General features: G+C 51.3%; 7 protein-coding genes across 7 annotated transcripts; 4 read left to right on the top strand and 3 right to left on the bottom strand.

The window, feature by feature from the left end:
• Window positions 1-6: 6 nt before the first annotated feature.
• On the top strand, window positions 7-2343 carry K489DRAFT_381468 (acetyl-CoA synthetase-like protein). Its single transcript, XM_033605130.1, has 2 exons — window positions 7-2155; window positions 2209-2343. Exons 1-2 carry the CDS (start codon window positions 119-121, stop codon window positions 2296-2298), a joined length of 2127 nt encoding a protein of 708 aa, XP_033458513.1. The 5' UTR covers window positions 7-118; the 3' UTR covers window positions 2299-2343.
• Window positions 2344-3543: 1200 nt separating this feature from the next.
• On the top strand, window positions 3544-4836 carry K489DRAFT_410946 (uncharacterized protein; the record flags this gene model as incomplete). The annotated part of the gene is made up of 1 exon (XM_033607758.1): window positions 3544-4836. The coding sequence occupies one exon, from the start codon at window positions 3544-3546 to the stop codon at window positions 4834-4836; it is 1293 nt and encodes a 430-aa protein (XP_033458512.1).
• Window positions 4837-5218: 382 nt separating this feature from the next.
• Window positions 5219-8341, bottom strand: K489DRAFT_321945 (glycoside hydrolase family 35 protein; the record flags this gene model as incomplete). Its single annotated transcript, XM_033601579.1, has 3 exons — window positions 5219-6531; window positions 6584-7501; window positions 7555-8341. The coding sequence occupies 3 exons, from the start codon at window positions 8339-8341 to the stop codon at window positions 5219-5221; spliced, it is 3018 nt and encodes a 1005-aa protein (XP_033458511.1).
• An 884-nt stretch (window positions 8342-9225) lies between these two features.
• On the top strand, window positions 9226-9933 carry K489DRAFT_410944 (uncharacterized protein; the record flags this gene model as incomplete). Its single annotated transcript, XM_033607757.1, has 1 exon — window positions 9226-9933. The coding sequence occupies one exon, from the start codon at window positions 9226-9228 to the stop codon at window positions 9931-9933; it is 708 nt and encodes a 235-aa protein (XP_033458510.1).
• Window positions 9934-12403: 2470 nt separating this feature from the next.
• Window positions 12404-13373, top strand: K489DRAFT_381464 (uncharacterized protein). Its single transcript, XM_033605129.1, has one exon. It carries the CDS (start codon window positions 12777-12779, stop codon window positions 13098-13100), a length of 324 nt encoding a protein of 107 aa, XP_033458509.1. The 5' UTR covers window positions 12404-12776; the 3' UTR covers window positions 13101-13373.
• K489DRAFT_248753 (uncharacterized protein) lies at window positions 13232-14112 on the bottom strand. The gene is made up of 2 exons (XM_033599937.1): window positions 13915-14112; window positions 13232-13825 (listed from the first exon to the last, which is right to left on the bottom strand). Exons 1-2 carry the CDS (start codon window positions 13924-13926, stop codon window positions 13364-13366), a joined length of 474 nt encoding a protein of 157 aa, XP_033458508.1. The 5' UTR covers window positions 13927-14112; the 3' UTR covers window positions 13232-13363.
• Window positions 14113-15435: 1323 nt separating this feature from the next.
• Window positions 15436-17685, bottom strand: K489DRAFT_381462 (FAD-binding domain-containing protein). The gene is made up of 2 exons (XM_033605128.1): window positions 16974-17685; window positions 15436-16909 (listed from the first exon to the last, which is right to left on the bottom strand). Exons 1-2 carry the CDS (start codon window positions 17474-17476, stop codon window positions 15631-15633), a joined length of 1782 nt encoding a protein of 593 aa, XP_033458507.1. The 5' UTR covers window positions 17477-17685; the 3' UTR covers window positions 15436-15630.
• Window positions 17686-18119: the final 434 nt, after the last annotated feature.

The raw sequence follows: 18119 nt of genomic DNA, 5'->3' as shown, positions 1-18119 counted from the left end.
CGGTGTGGAGATACCTAGGCAACCTCATTGCAAGAATATAGAGGAGCATCCCCCATCATTAAATCCATCTCGATAGGATCCTCTTGGGAAATAAACGGATCATAGACCTGAAGCGAAGATGCCTGGCAAGAATCTGAAGGAGACCGGCTTCTTCCCGGCCGAGTATACCACCGGACCGTACACCACCAATGTGGCTGGCGCGGAGAAGCAAGAAGGCGAGACATTGCCGCGACGAAACACTCGTCACAAGGACAAGCTCTGGACGGTCCCCGAAGAGGGCATCGACACACTGTATGCCGTGCTTCGAAGATCCAGCGAGAAGTTTGGGAATGCCGAAGCCATCGGAAAGCGGAAATTGATCAAGCTGCACACCGAAAATACCAAGGTCAAGAAAATCATCGACGGCAAAGAACAAGAATTCGACAAAGCATGGCAATTCTACGAACAGTCTCCTTATGAGTTCATGTCCTATGTTGAATTCGAACAACTATGCAAGAACATCGGCACAGCGCTGGCGTCTCTTGGCCTGAAGAACCCCGACCGTGTGCATCTTTTTGCTGCAACGCACCCGCACTGGTTGGCCTTCGCACACGGTGCCTGGACGCTCAACATCCCGATTGTCACCGCATATGATACTCTCGGCGAAGAGGGACTCAAGCATTCATTAGCACAAACGAACGCAAAGGCCATGTTTCTCGACCCGCATCTCCTCCCGAAGCTCATCAAGCCGTTCAAGGAAACCAAAGACGTTCAGGTTGTTGTCTACAACGACGATGAGTCTCCTGTCTGCAAGGCTGACCCGAGCAAAGTTGCTGGGGATGTGAAGAAATTGCAAGAAGCCCACCCTCACCTCAAGATCTTCAGCTTTTCTGAATTCGTTAAGCTTGGCGCCGACAAGCAACACAAACCAAACCCCCCGAAGCCCGAAGATTTGGCATGCATCATGTACACATCTGGATCGACCGGTGTACCGAAGGGTGTCCTCCTTACTCACGCCAACGCTGTTGGTGCCATTGCTGGTCTGGAATCCAATGTCGGCAAATATGTTGGACCCCGAGACTACTTCATCACTTTCCTCCCATTGGCGCACATCTTTGAGCTAGTCCTTGAGAACACTTGCTTGTTCTGGGGAACGAAGATGGGGTACGGCCATCCAAAAACTATCTCAGACAACTCCGCCAAGAACTGCCGAGGTGATATTGCTGAGCTGAAGCCCACCATTATGGTAGGTGTGCCGGCCGTCTGGGAGACAATCAAGAAGGGTATCATTGCCAAGGTCAATGCTATGAGCCCTGTTGTACGCAACTTGTTCTGGGGTGCTCTTGCGACCAAGTCATTCCTCGCACCCTACCTCGCACCTATTGGCCTCGAGACTAGTATCATTGACTCTGTCGTGTTTAGCAAGGTACGGGAAGCTACCGGTGGACGACTCCGACTTGTAATGAACGGTGGTGGACCCATTGCAAAGGACACGCAACGCTTCATCTCCATGGTCATCGCTCCGTTGCTTTCGGGATACGGTCTGACCGAAACCGCCGCGATGGGCGCCTTCACAGACCCACTTGGCTGGGTCGACGACTCTCTCGGCTCGCCTGAGGGCAGTATTGAGATTAAGCTTGTTGATTTTGCGGACGCCGGTTATTACTCAACAAACTCGCCACCACAGGGTGAGATCTGGCTCCGAGGAGCTTCGATCGCGACTGGTGGCTATCTTGATTTGCCGAAAGAGACTGAGGAGGCCTTCACTTCCGACGGCTGGTTCAAGACTGGAGACATTGGTGAATTTGATGCCAAGGGCAACTTGCGAATCATCGACCGCAAGAAGAACCTTGTCAAGACACTGAACGGCGAGTACATCGCGCTCGAAAAGCTGGAGTCGATCTATCGAACTGTTCCTGTAGTGCAGAACATCTGCGTGTATGCTGCAGCTGAGAAGAACAAGCCGATTGCGATCGTGTCTGTGGTCGAGAAGGTTCTTCAACAGATCGCAAAGGACAATGGTGTGGACAAGTCGGGCGATGCGTTGTTGCAGGATTCTAAAGTCAACAAGGCGGTTCTCAAGGAGATGCAGGCTGCGGGTAAGAGTGCTGGCTTTGCGCCCTTCGAAATTCTGGAAGGTGTGGCATTGACGGACGATGAGTGGACACCACAAAGCGTGAGTTGCGAATATCTTTGGAACGTTGAGATGCACGCTGACACTTTGCACAGGGCTTGGTCACTTCTGCGCAGAAACTCAACCGCAAGGTCATTAATGACAATTACAAGGATGCGATCAAGACGGCGTACAGCAGCAGTTAGATAGCTTATTGTGATTTTATTCCAAATCTGACATACTCTCCCAGCACAATTCATGCATCTGTACCAAAATAGCCAATGCACCTTTGATACAGCGCATAGATGCGGTCTCACACATGACTCGCGCCTGCTGTCGGCCTTCGGAATGGTTCTCGGAGCGGCACGCTGACATCAGCCTTTGACAGATAACCCCGAGTATGCATGAATTCTCATGCTGGTACAGCAGCCCAAGATATTCTGTCTTGATGCGACAGGCAGAAGGCTGGACCTTCGGGCCGTATTGACAGCGCCTTCGCTGTTTTTTGTCACCATCACTCCGACTCATGGCGGTCGCGCAGTAAAACTTCCCACCCAGGTCAGGATAAACGAAGGCGTCGTCAACCACTCGAATGCGGGCAGCGCCTAATAACGCTCTGCTGGAGACGAGACAAGGTAATTGCAATGAGGCGATTTTCCTTCCGAAGGAAAAGTCCGTGATAAAGAGGTCCAAGACATTCAGAAAACGCCACGTCTCGCTCGTTGGAGGCTGTAATTTGTCGCTTAGGAAGGGTCGTGCGGCATGAGTAGGTAAGAACTCAAATTTCAGAAACATTTCATGCAAGCTGTGCAGCCATCTGATGCGAGCACCAGCAGATTTTGCGAAGGCCGATGACTCGAGGACATGTTCATGTCCGGTGGCCCGGCCGACGGGACTCATGCCATGCACGACCGTTGCTGGCCGGTAGGACGACCCGCCGCCTGCGGCTGGCTTTCGGTAGCTACAACAGCGTGCGACAGGTGACGGACGGTGGCAGACCGACCAAACCGTTTGCACCAGCATGCAACGGCTACCAAAAAGTCTCTGATCGAGCCGGAAGCCGTCGCCACCCATCGATGGGCACAATCTGAGATTGATCGTCTAATCATAGATTCCCGAATCCTTCCCAGCATATGATGATTTGTTCTGTCGCGATCCACCCGATTGAATGGATGATGGTCTCAAATTCCTGCTTGGGAGCCGACTCCGGAGGCTGGCATGGCTTCAGACATACTTGCATCCCTGCCTGACATGGCAACAGAAAGGCGCCACCCAGGAAGCCACCACCTGGAATTAATGCCAACAGGACGGAATGATGCCCGTACGTCAGTCCGAGCGTCTGGTCGTTGAGCAGATATCAAGAGCGGATTTCCACCTTGAGGACGATCATCCAACAAGTCCAAAAGACCACCGACAACAACCGCAAGCAAATACAACCACTACCTACAACGATGTTCCTCGCACAGGTCATCATACTAGGTGCGATTGTCGAAGGAAGCTTTGCGGCTTCGTCTACACTGTGCACTAGTACATCGACTCAGAATGCTGCGGCATCGGCCGCCAGTGAATTGGTTGCGGCTTCCGCCTGCTCGGACAGTGACTTGCTCAATGACTTCCAGAGTCTCCCCGAGGCCACTAACTTCTGCTCTACACTGCTTTCTATTGTGCCGACAACCATCACGTCCACAATGACCATGGTCGTATTACCCACAACCATCACCGCTACCGAGATCGCGGATACAGATACAGAAGCGCAGTTCATCTCACGTCGAACAACAACCTTGACCGACACCGTGACATCTACAAGAACTGCTACGATGTTGCTTGATGTTCGTTCCACCAATGGACTGCCAACTGCGCCTCCGACCAAACGCATGGTCACTGTTGCGCTCTCTCTCAACATTTTCGAAGATGGACCAACCGCTACCGCCCCTCCAATGAGTCTTATGCCGTCGCTTTCGTCCCTGTGCAACTGCTTGAGCCTTCCCACGCCCTCCGTTACAACCACCGTGACTGTGAGACAGCCTGCCTCGGTAATAACAGTCTTCTCTCTCGCGCCGGTTACCGTCACGTCTACTAGCACTGCCTTGGCGACAACGACATCCTACCCGATGCCTGAACAGTGCAACAACGCCGGCATTCAATTCGGTGGTTTCAAATATCCATTCGGGAATGGCCCACCATACACAATCGACCCGCAATTCGTTCGCGACAAGCGTGCGGCTGAAAACTTCCTCGGCTCCGGAGTTACTACAGTTCCTCTCGGATGGAGCTTCTTGACCGATCCTTGTCCTGCTGACAGCCCGGGTCTCCCATACGGACCGGTCAACCGCTCTTGTGCTGCGTACACTTACGATCACCGTGGCTACTTCTTTGCTCCGATTTCTGGCAACTACACATTCACGCTGCGCTTTGTAGACGACATCGCCTTGCTTTGGCTGGGCGATATAGCGTACCGGAACTTCGGCCGGCCCAACGCCACCTTGGAGGCACAGGTCCGCAACACGAACGGAACCAGCAGCTTCTCCATGCAGCTAGGTGCTGGATCATACACGCCTGTCCGTCTCATGATGTCCAACGTAGGTGGACCGACCCATGGATCTTTCGACATTGTTGCGCCCGGCGGTGTGCGCGTCCTCGACTCGAAAATCACCCGTGCTGGGAACCCTTACCTGGTGCAATTCGGTTGCAACAGAAATGCGGAGGCTTTACCTTTCACTAATCAAGTCAATGGAGTGTATTAGTGGAAGATTTTGTGGTCTGACGATTCTCTTGTGGTGTTGTTGATTGATTGGGAATCTACAGATTGGTAGCGATTGCGGCGTTGTTCTTGTTGGTGACTTTTCGCTTAATGAACATATACAAATGACTGGAATGTAATGAAAATATAGACCATCGCTCCATCATCCACACTTTAGTGACATAAAATGCCTTCGAATGTAGTCTCTTTTGCTCCCTTTATGCCAGTATCCCGAACTGAATTGAATATTCTGATGGTTCATCAGGCAATACTGCTTTCTGATGACTAATATGCTACATGCTAGCTTCTTGGGTTTTGATCATTGATCGGGATTATGCAATACAGCTACAAATTTTTATCGTAGCCAAGGGCGATGGGATTATCCATCAATATGCATCACGTCGTTTCGTCCACGATCCCATCGGACTAGATTCAATCTCTCCATATCCTGTCATGATCGCCGGCCTAGCCTTCAGGGAAAAATTTGCGACTCTCGCGCCACCATTCTCCAAAGCCCAAAGACTCACAGCAACACGGTTCGTGCCGCGAATATTCCAAATTCCGGGCGGGACGGGATAATCGACCTGTGGACCTATATTGTTGACGTATTTGCCGAATTGATATCCGTTGACCCAGACCTGTGAACGATAAGCGGGACGAGAAGTAAAGTTGCTGCTGGAGTCCTCAAATGACAAGGACAGCGTGATATCGTAGCCCTTGGGGAGGTCGAGGGGGATGTCGGCTGCGTAGAATGCTACGCCGGCTTTTGATAGACCTTTCATTGGCCCGCCTACGACGCTCGGCCATGAGGAAATGGGTGCGCCTGGAAGATGATAGCCATGGCGCTCTGCGAAGATACTGCCTTCGTTCAAAGGACCCCGGATGCGATCTTTGTAGTCTTCGCCACCGAGGTTGCCTGTGAGCTTCCACGTGATGTCGGATTTGGACCGCCCTGGGAGATTGTAGTCGAGAATGCCCCGAGGGTTCTTTGCCGACGGGTCACCGACTCGGAAGTTCTCATTGAGGCCCATGTGGTCGATGAGCATCGTGATGATGTATGAGCTACCTGAGCGGAGAGCTGGAAGGCTGTAAGTAGCATTCACGTCTTCGAATGAAGGGTTGCCGGTGAAAGATCCAAGAAGTGTACTGTTCAGCCACACTGAGTGTGCAAAAGCTTGACCGCCCTGGGTACGAACAAATAACTCCTTCTCGCCACCACGGGCGACGAAATGACCACGGTAGAGTAGGCTTCCTGCATGATAGCCGTAGTCACTGGCGTACAACGATGTAGGGGTTGTGATATTGCGAGCTGTATTATTTGAATATGCGAGGTCCGCTGGTGTCCAAAGGCGATCATCGTAGCCTGGTTGGATCTCGGGCAGGCTGTCGAGATGTTTCCATTGAATAGTCGATAATTTGGGCAGTGCAATCGTGGGTGGAAAGTATGCCGCGGTGGCCTTGACTACACCATTATGGTCCTGAGTGAACGAGAGATCTTGGCCATTCCATGTTAGTGTCTGCAGCTTGCTTGGAGCGCCACCAATCACTTCAATCGGCGCGCTTGAGTTCAGGTCTCCAATGAGTTTAAGACTGCCGCCAATCACCGTTGCGTTTCGGACGAGGTAGCCAGCTTTGAGGATCAGCTTAGACTTCTGTGGCATGGCATCGACAACCCAATAGTTGTAGGCGGATTGCCGATCTATTCCAAATCAGCGTTCGTTTATCAATGCATGTGACGAACAAATACTCACCTAAAATATAAACGAGAAGATTCCCGGATTTCACAACCCGACGAGTAGAGCTTGTACTGAAGTTAATAATTGTGCGGTCATTAAGCTTCTTGATATTGATTTCAACATTATCACCCTCGACGATTGTCGCTTTCGAATACGAGGCGTTTGCGATGGCGAGTTCGTTGTTCTCGCCGGGTCCCGAGTAGACTACCAGGACACGCTTATCGCCGTAACTTTGCCAGGTAAAGATCTCAGCAGTCGAGTACAAAAGCTTTATGCCGTCAAGATCGTAGTCCGTGACGAATATCTTGGAGTCTCGCCCATAGAGCGATAGCGTTCCACCAAGTTGAGGGACGGTGATATTTCCAGCACTCGTCGGAAGAGTAATATTGTAGTTAATGGTGGCGAGGGACTCATATGATGTTTGCCGCACTACGAAGAACTTGGTGGACTGCCCTTTGAGCACCGTCGTGAAGAGATCCTTGTTGCCTGTGAAAGCGGACACGGCGTCTGAATTGCCTTGATGTTCGGCTGTGAGGTATGCGGACGATGCGAAGAGGAAATTGGAAAGGAGCTTGGCTTGACTGTACTTCTCTCTCGCAACTGATCGGTCTTCCGTGATGATGGCGCCGTAGTCGTAGCTAGTATAGCCAAGGGGATGCCCAAGATTTCCCCAATTGGTGCCGCCGTAGATCATGTACTGGTTGTAGATCGTAAGTCCATAGCCAACATTGTTCTTGTAGAAGACTCGCTCAAACTCTGGTCCAAGGAGGGCAGTACATGGGCCAAAGCCATAACCTCCCCATGGATCGAAGCTTCCGCCTTGGAATTCAATAATGGAGTATGGTGTGCTCGAACTCTGATTCTCGTGGAGGTTGCCATAGTTGGTGGGGAGTGCGCCCGCGGGCCACTGGTAAGGATTACCGCAATTAAAACCTATGCACGGTCAATAAGACGACTCTCGACAACAGTTGGAGTGGAGAAAGTACCAAGCGGGTAGCCATCATGGCCATAGATATCAACAGCGGCCTGCTTCCGCGGCGGACCCGGAGCGAAATGTCCATACGGCCCAGCATCGTTGCTGATCAGTGGAACCACAATGCCATTGCTTCTGAATTGATCCTGTACATATTGGAAATACACTGGATCAGGAAATTCCGGGGTATTCGTCGCCTGCGAATACTCGTTCTCAGGCTGCACGAGGATGACGGGACCACCGTTAGTGATCTGGGCCTTGGCGATGATCTGGTTGATCTTATTCATGTAATTCGTGGTAGCATTGAGGTATCGCGCATCGCGCGTGCGGGAGATTGCCGGGTTTCTCTGCAGCCATCCAGGAAATCCACCTCCGCTCACCTCGGCATTGATATAAGGTCCCGGTCGTGCGAGGAGATAGATTCCAGCTTGTTGCGCTGCCTGAAAGAAAGGCTCTAAGGCGAAAATGCCGTCGGCGTGGAAGGCTCCTTGTTTGCCTTCCAATTGCGCCCAATTGGTGTAGAAGGATACACCATTGTACCCGGCACTTCTGATCTTCTGGAAAACATCTAGCCAGAGACCAGGGACCGGCAGGCGAAATGGGTGGAATTCGCCACTATAAAAGAGTACTCGTTCTCCACGAACGAAGAGTGAATGCGAGTCCCAATTGACAATATCTTGCAATAGCGTTTGCTTGTCCTGAATGATACTCACATGCTGCCCATTACCCAGATTCAGCGCCGAGGATTGTGCGACTGTGGAAAGCAAAGCAAGGGCCTGGCAAAGATTTGGAAGCAACATTGCTATGACAAGCGTGAGTTTTGTGGATATCCACCGCGATTTCATGCCGTCTCTATATATCACCACCAGATTCATGGCTCACACGTCGATGGTGTACCTGCACGCACCCCTCGGATAAAGTGGGCATTGGCATACGAGCACAGCATACGCGCATGTCCTTACTCGACGTCATCACGATTCGGCTGAATTGGTGATCGACACTGCGTTCAAGCTTGTGGGGTAATAATGCAGGTCATCAAGACTGATCAACCATTACGTTATAGCCGGAAGTCCAGATATTTGGTTGAATCGGACGGGGCGCTCCGACAGCTCAATTGAAACGATTTTATCCGTGCTTGTCTCGTATAGAGCGAGTGGTGGTATTGATCATCGGCGAAGATCAACATCTGATGAGTCATCGCAGTGCGTCGTGCGATTTGACTGTTCTCTGCACAGCATTTAGCCACGGAAGCGCAAATGTCATGTTGATGGCGTGATGGCGGTACTCAAAGTATACATTGAAGACGTTGATGAGGTTGTTCCCGTGCGATGGTGAGTGCCGTCAAATTCACAGGTGTCACCGCGGTAGCCATGGAGCAAGAGAAGCTTCGCCGGACTGACTTTCAACCACAAGAGAGTTTCCGCTCAATCCCCGGAAGTTTCAATAACAATGACTTCGGCGAGAGAGAACAGATAGTAGGTACATGACTATGCGCCCTCATACTGCTCAGTTCGAATCGACATGCCTGAGGCAACAACAAAAGTCTTGTAAATGCTTCAGAACAACCAAAGTATTGTAAATGCTTCAACAACCAAAGTCTTGTTAATGCTTCCTTATACGCGCTTGATATACCAAAGACACAGCTCGATATTCGTACACCGCGAAAGGTTTCCGAATGAGCACAATGGCTTCTTCACGCACCTCAAACTTTCGGGAGATTCTAGCGCGAGCGCGGGCCCATGTCAGCCGCAACGATCCCGAACCCACGCAATCTCGAAGAACACCCGACAGATACACCGACTTCAACGATGCCGACAACCTCGAGCGACAGATGCGAGAAGACGGCCACCAAAAATGGGGCTGGTTAATCTACAGAACTACGTACGACAGCGACGAACAATGGCAAGCCTTCCTCGAGCGATTCGGGTACTACGTCCACGCGACGCTGGAGTTCCACAACGGCGTGGATCTGGAGTCCAGCTTAGACATACAGGTCCTGTCAGACCGTGAAGCTTTAGAAGGCGCCACGCCCGATGACGTGCGCCAGTACTTCCAGCAGTGGGCTGAAGTGGCTTCGATGGAGGAGCAGGGTCGGCCTGCAGGTCTCGCCCAACGGTACAGGTACTGCTTGCACGTGGACCAGGAAGCCCTGGAGTCCGTGCTGGGAGGTCCTGAACCGCCTGAAGATGAGCTCGGCGGTGGCTATGTCAATATTGTCCGGGCAGAGGGGATAGAAGTGGAAGCGGACAAAGAGGGCGATGAGCCGCAGCTCGATCCGGCGTACATGCGGATATCATACTCAGACCTGCTGGTCACCTGGTACAACCTTTTTCGACCGGAAAACGCTTGGGAGACAGAGTATCGTCAGCCACCGGAGATTCGACGGCCGTAGGAGTGTACCAGGCAGGCTGGTCGACGAACAAGCAAAGATAGCGACATTTGAGTGAGCGTGGAAAATAGCGTCGCTTGCTCGTTTTGCTAGCGAGCAGTCACTTGTGTATTGTTAATACACATATGATTGATCTGCTTTGAGAACCACTGACATCCCTTGAACCCCCATTCGCACGAATCAACTCTCGTGACTTCGATTCCCAAGAATTTCGCGGAGCTGTGACAGACATCTCGCTCAAGAAAGTCACAGGCAAGGTCCAAATGGTGGAACCTGACGACGCGACTGATGTCACTTTCGCGGCCACCTTCCCTTCCATCAACATCACTGTCGATGGTCAGCACGACCACGCGCGGCGACGACGTCGCCTATCAAGAACGGCAAGGTGGAAGTGAAGACGGGTTGGACCAGGATTGGGGCTATATTGGTGGCCGCCGGGGAGAGCGTGGCAGATCATCCTCATCTCCTCCATCCGATACTAGCTATCCTACCATTACCACCATCCCCGATACCTCGATGAAAATCTATCCGACCATTCAACCCGGTACTGGCGATAGAAGGAGAGTGGTGGAGCCGCACTGAGCAACAGTTCGAGGCTGCTGCACGAGCCGTGCAAAGGTGCCGGTACGCTAGCGCGCGTATGGCAGGAGGGCAGGGGAAGCTGGCGCAAATACCATGCGAAAATTGCAAGAACGAGAATGCCACAAAGTAGTAGAAGAATATTAAATGTGTCGTTCCCGTGGCGGATGCTGACACCCAATGCGAGCGCTGTGCGTGATGTTGCTTTATGGCAATCTTGTTATGAAATGTAGATCGAATAGAGATGGGCTGAAGATGATCTGATAATTGCGCGCAGCATATTGAGGTCATGTCTATCACATTCATCGGTGGGAGATGCTAACTTCTGGCGCCCCGGAGTCTTTTCTGCTGCGCGCGAGAAAGCGTCTCCATTTAGTCTGCACCTCGTCACATACAATTTCAGACCGCCTCTGTACGTGGAAGGGATGTAGAAATCGGCGTATAGCAACATTCACTGAAGGACAAAGGTCACCTTAACAAAAGGAAGATCACGTCAGCCCGATATCAAATGTCACGTAAATTTGCTTGTGTGAAGTTTTCGTCGATTGGATGTGCTGTTTTTCCTCCAAGGACCTGGTGTATGTGAAACATGCTCCAATCACAATATTGGATGAATGATGACACGAACGGCACCATCGTCCTTTAGGTTTACCGACTTGGGAGGCTCTTCGTAGCAGGAAATGTAATTTGCAGGCTAGAACCACTAAATGTTTAACGATTGCTATGGAGCGAGAAGTAGCGTGACGGAATAGGTTAAAGGGCATAAAATGCCGTGGGAAAGTCCGAATCTGAATCCATGTCATTGGAGGACATCAGCAGCTAAGGAAACCAGGGTTCGCAGCATGTGGCCATTACCCGCAAGCCGCAGGGACATTCGGGACGTTCAGGACTTGGAGCGAGGGTCCGTGATGGCAAGGTTCAGGACAATGTGGAACGATATAAGCGAGCGGTGCGCCTTTCATTTTGCTCTCGGAGGTCCTACTGCGTGGTCAAGATTGCCTTACTGTTATACCCGGCTAAACATTGGAGTGAACTGTGATAGACTCGGGCAAAAACGAAGGGTACTAGCGCTGTGACATCGTCGTGATTGTTAAAGCCTGTGAAGGGCAGGCCAGGAGAGATTAATCGGTCGTGTTGCACCTTGATCATGAGGATCCCGGAGACAGCCAGGCTATCCCTTTCGGAACTCGTAGATGCGGGCTTCGTTCGTTCAGACGAGCAAGCCAAGAGCAGGGCGAGTGCTCTCTGCTCCGATCTGCGGACTCATCATGCTTTCGTAGTAGAAATTCCGTAGACATTAGGTCGATTAAGCAATTAACGCGCAGAATCGAATCAACCTGTCGATCGTGAGGATAACAGTTTGATGTGTGGACGCCGGACAACAATCCTGGGTGACGACGCGTGTGACTGTAATGATCCGACACGACAAGAGCCAACATGGTCTGTCAAGCGCATAAATGGGGAAAATGGCAACTCTTTCTTAGTGGATTGGGGGCTCACCTGGGAGAGCCGCTCTCGATTGGGTGGCTGCGCCGATGCTATCACTGAATCTGAGCAAAAAAGCGACCTCAAGACCGCCCTAATTCTACTCTCACTCGGTAGCAAGTTTGGGAAGCGCTCTGCAGCATCTTCCGTGCGTCCTTGGATCAGCTTCATAAAGATCCTCTCTCTCATGAACGGCGATTCTGCACCAATAACATTACTTTCATCGTACGTAAAATAAATCATGCGAAGCGTTCAAATTCTAAGATCAGATGATTGCAGGTGGATTGGGGTTAACAAAGCGGGGACTAGTGGACACGTGCAACGTACAGTATTCCACTAACGAGATATCGTCCATGCTGGATCAGTTTGGTAAACGACCTTTCTGCATTGCAATCTACTTACGTCTTGTACCGCGATTCCATCCGCACGATTGTCTGGCCAACCTACGGAATTGTCGATCTCAACATCAGCCTTTCTACCAAACCGGTATATCTTTCAAGTATGGCCGCGTTGTATACGTATCGTGAATGCATGAGTGACACTGTTACGAGATTGCTCAATGAAAGAAAAGACGGTACGGGCTGCTTGAATCTTTATTTTCAGCGTCTAATCATCCCGCCGACCAAAGTAATGAGTCGCAGTCTTCAAATAAGTAAAGCATATAAGACCCTCTTCTACGCCCTTTGATCTATAATCCACATCATCATTCCCATCAATCATCTCATCAAGGCATCAACAAGCAACTATCAAAATCGGTTCTCGTCATAAAGACTACTCTCGACATGAAGTTCCTCTTTGCCACCATCGCTATCGCTAGTACCGTCATTGGCACAATTGCAGCTCCCACCAGTCACCAGGGCTCTGTCTCCAAGATCGACGAAAATGGCATCGAAAGGATCATTCACTGGGACCACTCGCGTGACCTCAATGCGCGCCAAGACGACGAGGACATCCCTCCTATCCCTCCCATTCCTTCTTCTGCCGGAGACGATGACGACGAGACTCTTCTCGATCCAGCGACTCCACGCAGTCTTCCTATTGGGCAGAACAACGTCCAGGATGGGAAAGTCAAGATTCCAGTACGGCAGGGACTCACCGTCCGGTAAGACGATGAAGACGACCAAAACGATGAAGACGATGTAGACGATGACGACGACGGCCAAGGCAACAAAGGCGCCTCTCATGAAGATACTGCAGATCAGGCCACAGGAGGGCATGGAGATGAAGCCGACAAATGAGTAGTGTGGCTGGTGTGTGGAGGGAAAGCTGCTCGCGGGGACCACCGATAGCGTCTAGTCGGTGTATGCAAGCGAACGATGTATTGTAAAGCCGGTGATTAATCGCCAAAGGAGCAATTGATTTAATATCTTCACCTGTGTGTAGACCACAACCCTCGATAGACACCGTCCTCCTCGCGCTCAGCCAATTCGCGATCTTCGTCCATGCTACTGTGTCCGGTCATGTACAGAACCATTGCTTGTCCTGAAGCCTGGAAGGTCACGCGTAGAGTCTTCATCTCCCAACCCTCGGTCTCACTGATTGCGTCGTTGCTTCCAGCAACGACGAGAAGAACAGTATCGTCCTGCGCGGATCTCTCGTCCACGATCGCGAAGAGGTCTGTAGAAATCTCTGACTCGGTGTCTTTCCGTAGCTGATGTAATAATTTGAAGCATTCCTCGGGCGATTTGTTGAGAAACGGGGAGTCTGGGTCACTGTCGGCATCTGTAGGAACCATCGATGGCTCGTCGTAATAGTTGTCCAGACAATCTACAAAGACGAGCATCCAGACTTCATCATCGACGCCATTTTCCTCGATGAAGCGGTCCATGACCTGTAAAGAATTTATTTCAGCAGTGATATTAGGGCGGACATTGCTTGTTGAAAGAAGCTGACCTCTTTGCTCGTTGGAACAGTACATACGACCGCAAACATGATGCCCGCGTTGTCCTTGCTAGAGGCGAAGTTATTCGAGAAAGGAAGATACCGTTACTGCGTCAGGCTCGATAAATCTGGAGTTTTTCCGACGATAGGAAGTTGTAAAGATGATGTCGACAAAGGATGAATGAAGAAAGAACGATCCTGTTAGATGTAGTGGTCGTACAGCACCAATCAAAACAGATCAAGGATCCCTCTTGCGACCAAGCCGGCCCAACCTCCGAATTTGAGGTTCAAAATGCCACAATACCATTCTTTGTATTATGACGGTCACTGATCTACGCCCTCCCTGCAACGATTGATTGCCTGATCTCGGGACCAGCTGTTCAAATATAGGTAAGCAGAGGAAGTTCCGAGCCCGTGGCGGCGATCATCGTGAGCGGGGGCGGCACAGCAGCTTACATACACAATTTGAAAACGGATCATCGCGAAATTTGACGGGTTTCACGCAAACTTATCGTCCGTGGTCCAAGATAAATAGGAGTCTTGGGCATTGCTCTGTTATGCCTCCGCGACCGAAATCTCGAGCAAGGGTATATCTCGCCGTCCGACAATATAGGAGATGTACAAGCAACTTAGCAGGCCGATGCTGATGACGGGCCTCTACATCCATCGTTCGCGGAGCGCAGGTGGGAAAACCGGAGAGCGCTGGTCTTCTCGAAAGCGTATGAGCTTGATGCCTGGCTGATCTGAGGCGGATTCGCGGCTGCATCACTGGTCATGAAACAAGCGCAGGAGAACACCAGTGCCATGATTCAACCCGGAAACAGGAGAATGGCACGAGACCGCCTCGCAATCATGTACAAACAAGAAAGTTTCATTTCACTTAGCTTCACTCGCAAACCTGGACGAGTGGATGCTCAATGGACTAGATACCATGTGGAGCTTGCCGAAGGCAATAATGAGAGCAGATTTGCCCCTTCCGGCGACCTTGACGATGGCGAGCGCCCGTGTGCGAAGAAACCGATAGAATGAGAGGATGTGACCTGGGGTTGAGAAGAGGCATCCGACCAGGAGACCCTCGTTCGCTGCTGCGGTCGAGAATGCCCGTTAGACAAGAATGGTCTTTCAATAAAAGTTCATCCGCCGCCTGCAAATGCATTCATTATCGTCCGGGGGCTACTTTGGTGTTAAGTGACTAGGGTGGTGCGGACATAATGGTTATGCTCCAAGCAAAAGGTTAATCATTTCTAGCTGTGCACCAACACTGATAAAATCGGACGGGGCACCACATTGACTCATCAGGTAATGAGCTTCACGGCTAAACAATATGCCCGCCCGCTTTCAATAAGGCAAGGTCGGAGGACAACATTTGAAGTTGTCGGAATGCCCAGTCCGATTTGACCGATACCTGTAACTTGTCGTAGCTACACTTCTAGTCTTCTAGACTACCAAAACTTGCATCATAACGAAATCAAGGCGTTCATTGCCACTGCACTTTGATATATTCATTCGGGCGAAGGGCAAACAGCAAAACATACAGCACGAGGGATTCCCACGTGGTCACCCACCGTAGTACTAATCTCGCGGTCAGCTGCTTAAATATGGGAGAGCGGACGGGATCCCTTGTTCTCAGCTGCCTGTGGCCGTATGTGCTAATTTCAGGTCAAACATCATATATATAACTTCGGTCTGAAGGGCCTCAAAGGAAATCCACATCGAAATTCTTAGAATCGAGAGTTCCCCAACATGCGAGATGTCTTACAACCGAGGATAACATCTGTATCTCGGATCGTCAGGGTTCCATCCAATACACTGATGACACGTCAGAACATTATTCGGATCCACCTCACGCTTGATTCGAAACAGACGGTCATAATTCTGTTGACCCCAGAAACTCTCCGCCGGGTTCGGCTCGAAAGTATCGCCCTCGTTCTGATACGCGCCTTCAGGTGTGATTGCGCGGATCATGTTTGCCGACATTGTCGTCGCGTTGAACGCAGCCAAAGCGCTTCCGCTTCCGCCGTACTTCTCGTCGCCTTGGCTCCAGGACTTCTGGAATAACATGTGCCAGTACGAATTGCGCCAGGCCGGTGTCAGGCTACATTCGCCTGGGCCGCCGGCTTGATCAGTTGCGGGAAGCTCGTGTTGGGCGGGAGGGACCATGAGAAAACCTCCCGGTACGGGCGCGTTCTTGATAATGTCGGTGAGGGTGGCGATCAGTTCGGCTTTCTTGGGAGCGGTGAAACTTTCTTTGGGAATTAGCCGTGAGGCCATGGCGGAGGAGCCACCAACGCCAACGTTGGAAAGCATTTGCGCGCTCTGGCTGTTGTAGTAAGACCAGTAGTTGGGCTCGGTCTTGATTTCGACTTTGAGGGGCACAGAAAGGTGCGAGAAGAACGAGTTCGCATAATCCAAGATGGGTTTCATTGAGATCTTCGCCTCTTCCAGGGTCAATTTGGGAGTGATCATGTCAACAAGAGCGAAGCCGATGCCATAGCCACCTCCCGCCATACCCGCCATATATCCACCCCAGCCGTCGGCAGACCACCGCGGCGTGTTGTCCACGAGCAGTTCCACCAGCTTGTCGACGCCGGTCATCACATTGAGGCTTGGCGCGAGGATCACCACATGCTGCAGAGGTACTTCCGGATAGACACGGCTGGTTGTCTCCATTAAAACACCAAAAGTACCACCACCGCCGCCCCGCAGAGCGAAAAATAGATCTTGATTCTGGCAGCGGTTGGCGGTGATCAAGGTACCATTTGGTAAGACAGCTTTCATTTGTACGACGTTATCGACGCCGAGTCCATGCGTCGGTGAGAGCGCGCTATGGCCACCTCCTGTGACCCATCCACCCGAAGCACCGACAGTAGGCGATGTGCCTCCTACAGCCATCATGCCATTTGCGTGGGCAGCTTCATAGATCCCGAGGAATCCTTGCCCAGCACCGTAGGTTAGCACAGGGCCAGTAGAGTCCTCACAGCCGTCTGGTTGAAACTCGGGACTAAACTGCACCGGCGGTCGAAGATTGTGAGTCCTGTTACGTTCCGTGAGTCAGGGCCACCCTCTCACGTTGCCCAAAAGTCAGTACTCGTGCTCACCATAACATCAGCGAATTCGGGGCAGAACTTCGGCCTTTATAATCATGGCCAGTGTTTTTGACAACGACGGGCACGGAATGCTTCTGCGCAAAAGCTAGGCCAGCAGCGACATCACCGGCGGTGCGAACGTCGATGAAGTAGTCCGGCACACTCCCTTGGTAACATGTTCCTGGTAGATTTGTTCCGAGCAGCCACCTGGAAGTTGTCACTGAGCAGCCGTGGTTGGTTTCTTGACAGGTCCCAAAATTGTGCATAATATATCCCCCAGGCTGATCTGCGATGAAAGACGAGTTGGCCGTGTTGCGCCTGATCTGAGAGCATGTGATTGCGCTTGTCGGGGCTTGAGAATTCTCTCCGTTTCCATTCAAATAAGTCGAGAAACACGGGTGTGCCATGGGCGTTGTGGTAGCCAATCGACCGCCAACCGATGCATTCAATGCTGTCCATTCCGAAAGTGGGATCGAAAGGATAGCGGCTGCGGCAGTTGACTTACGAACGAGCATGTCGTGAATCCCGGTGCTCCTTACGCTGCTTTCTTCACTTCATCTGGTGGTTTCGACGTTCGCGGGAAATTCCCAGGTGTCCAAGATTGTACGGAACCGCTCATTCTTTATCATACACTGCATGCCAAGGCATGGCATGGTCAAGTGTCGCGATCACCAAAGGGAAATGTCGATCATGTCGTTTACAAGTTATGCAGATCGTTTTTCGTACACGGATGGTGTTGCCCGAATTCTAGAAATTATGAAAGGCATCTGGGCAGGAGTCTCCATCAGTTCTGCCTTAGGTAATCAACGGTCTCCTTAACGTCAAACACCAGAGCGCGGTCCACCCCACGGCGTGGTCCACGAATTACGTGTCCATAACAACAACAACTTCAACACGCGATGGCACCATCAAAACGCGTCCAAAAGAGCTCAAACGAAGGGAGTGTACTGCTTGCAATATCAGCTTTCAGATCAGGTGACATAGGATCTGTAAATGCTGCTGCAAAAACCTACGGTGTCTCAAAATCAACGCTGCTTCGGAGATTGAAAGGAAGTCCTGCTCGAGAGGACTATATGCCACAGAATAGCAATCTCACTCCAATCGAGGAGGAGATCCTTCTTAATAGCATACTGAAGCAGGATGCCGAAGGGCTGTCGC

Source organism: Dissoconium aciculare, assembly GCF_010015565.1.
Source record: "Dissoconium aciculare CBS 342.82 unplaced genomic scaffold K489scaffold_8, whole genome shotgun sequence".
NCBI lineage: Eukaryota > Fungi > Ascomycota > Dothideomycetes > Mycosphaerellales > Dissoconiaceae > Dissoconium > Dissoconium aciculare.
This window is presented reverse-complemented; position numbering and strand designations above follow the sequence as displayed.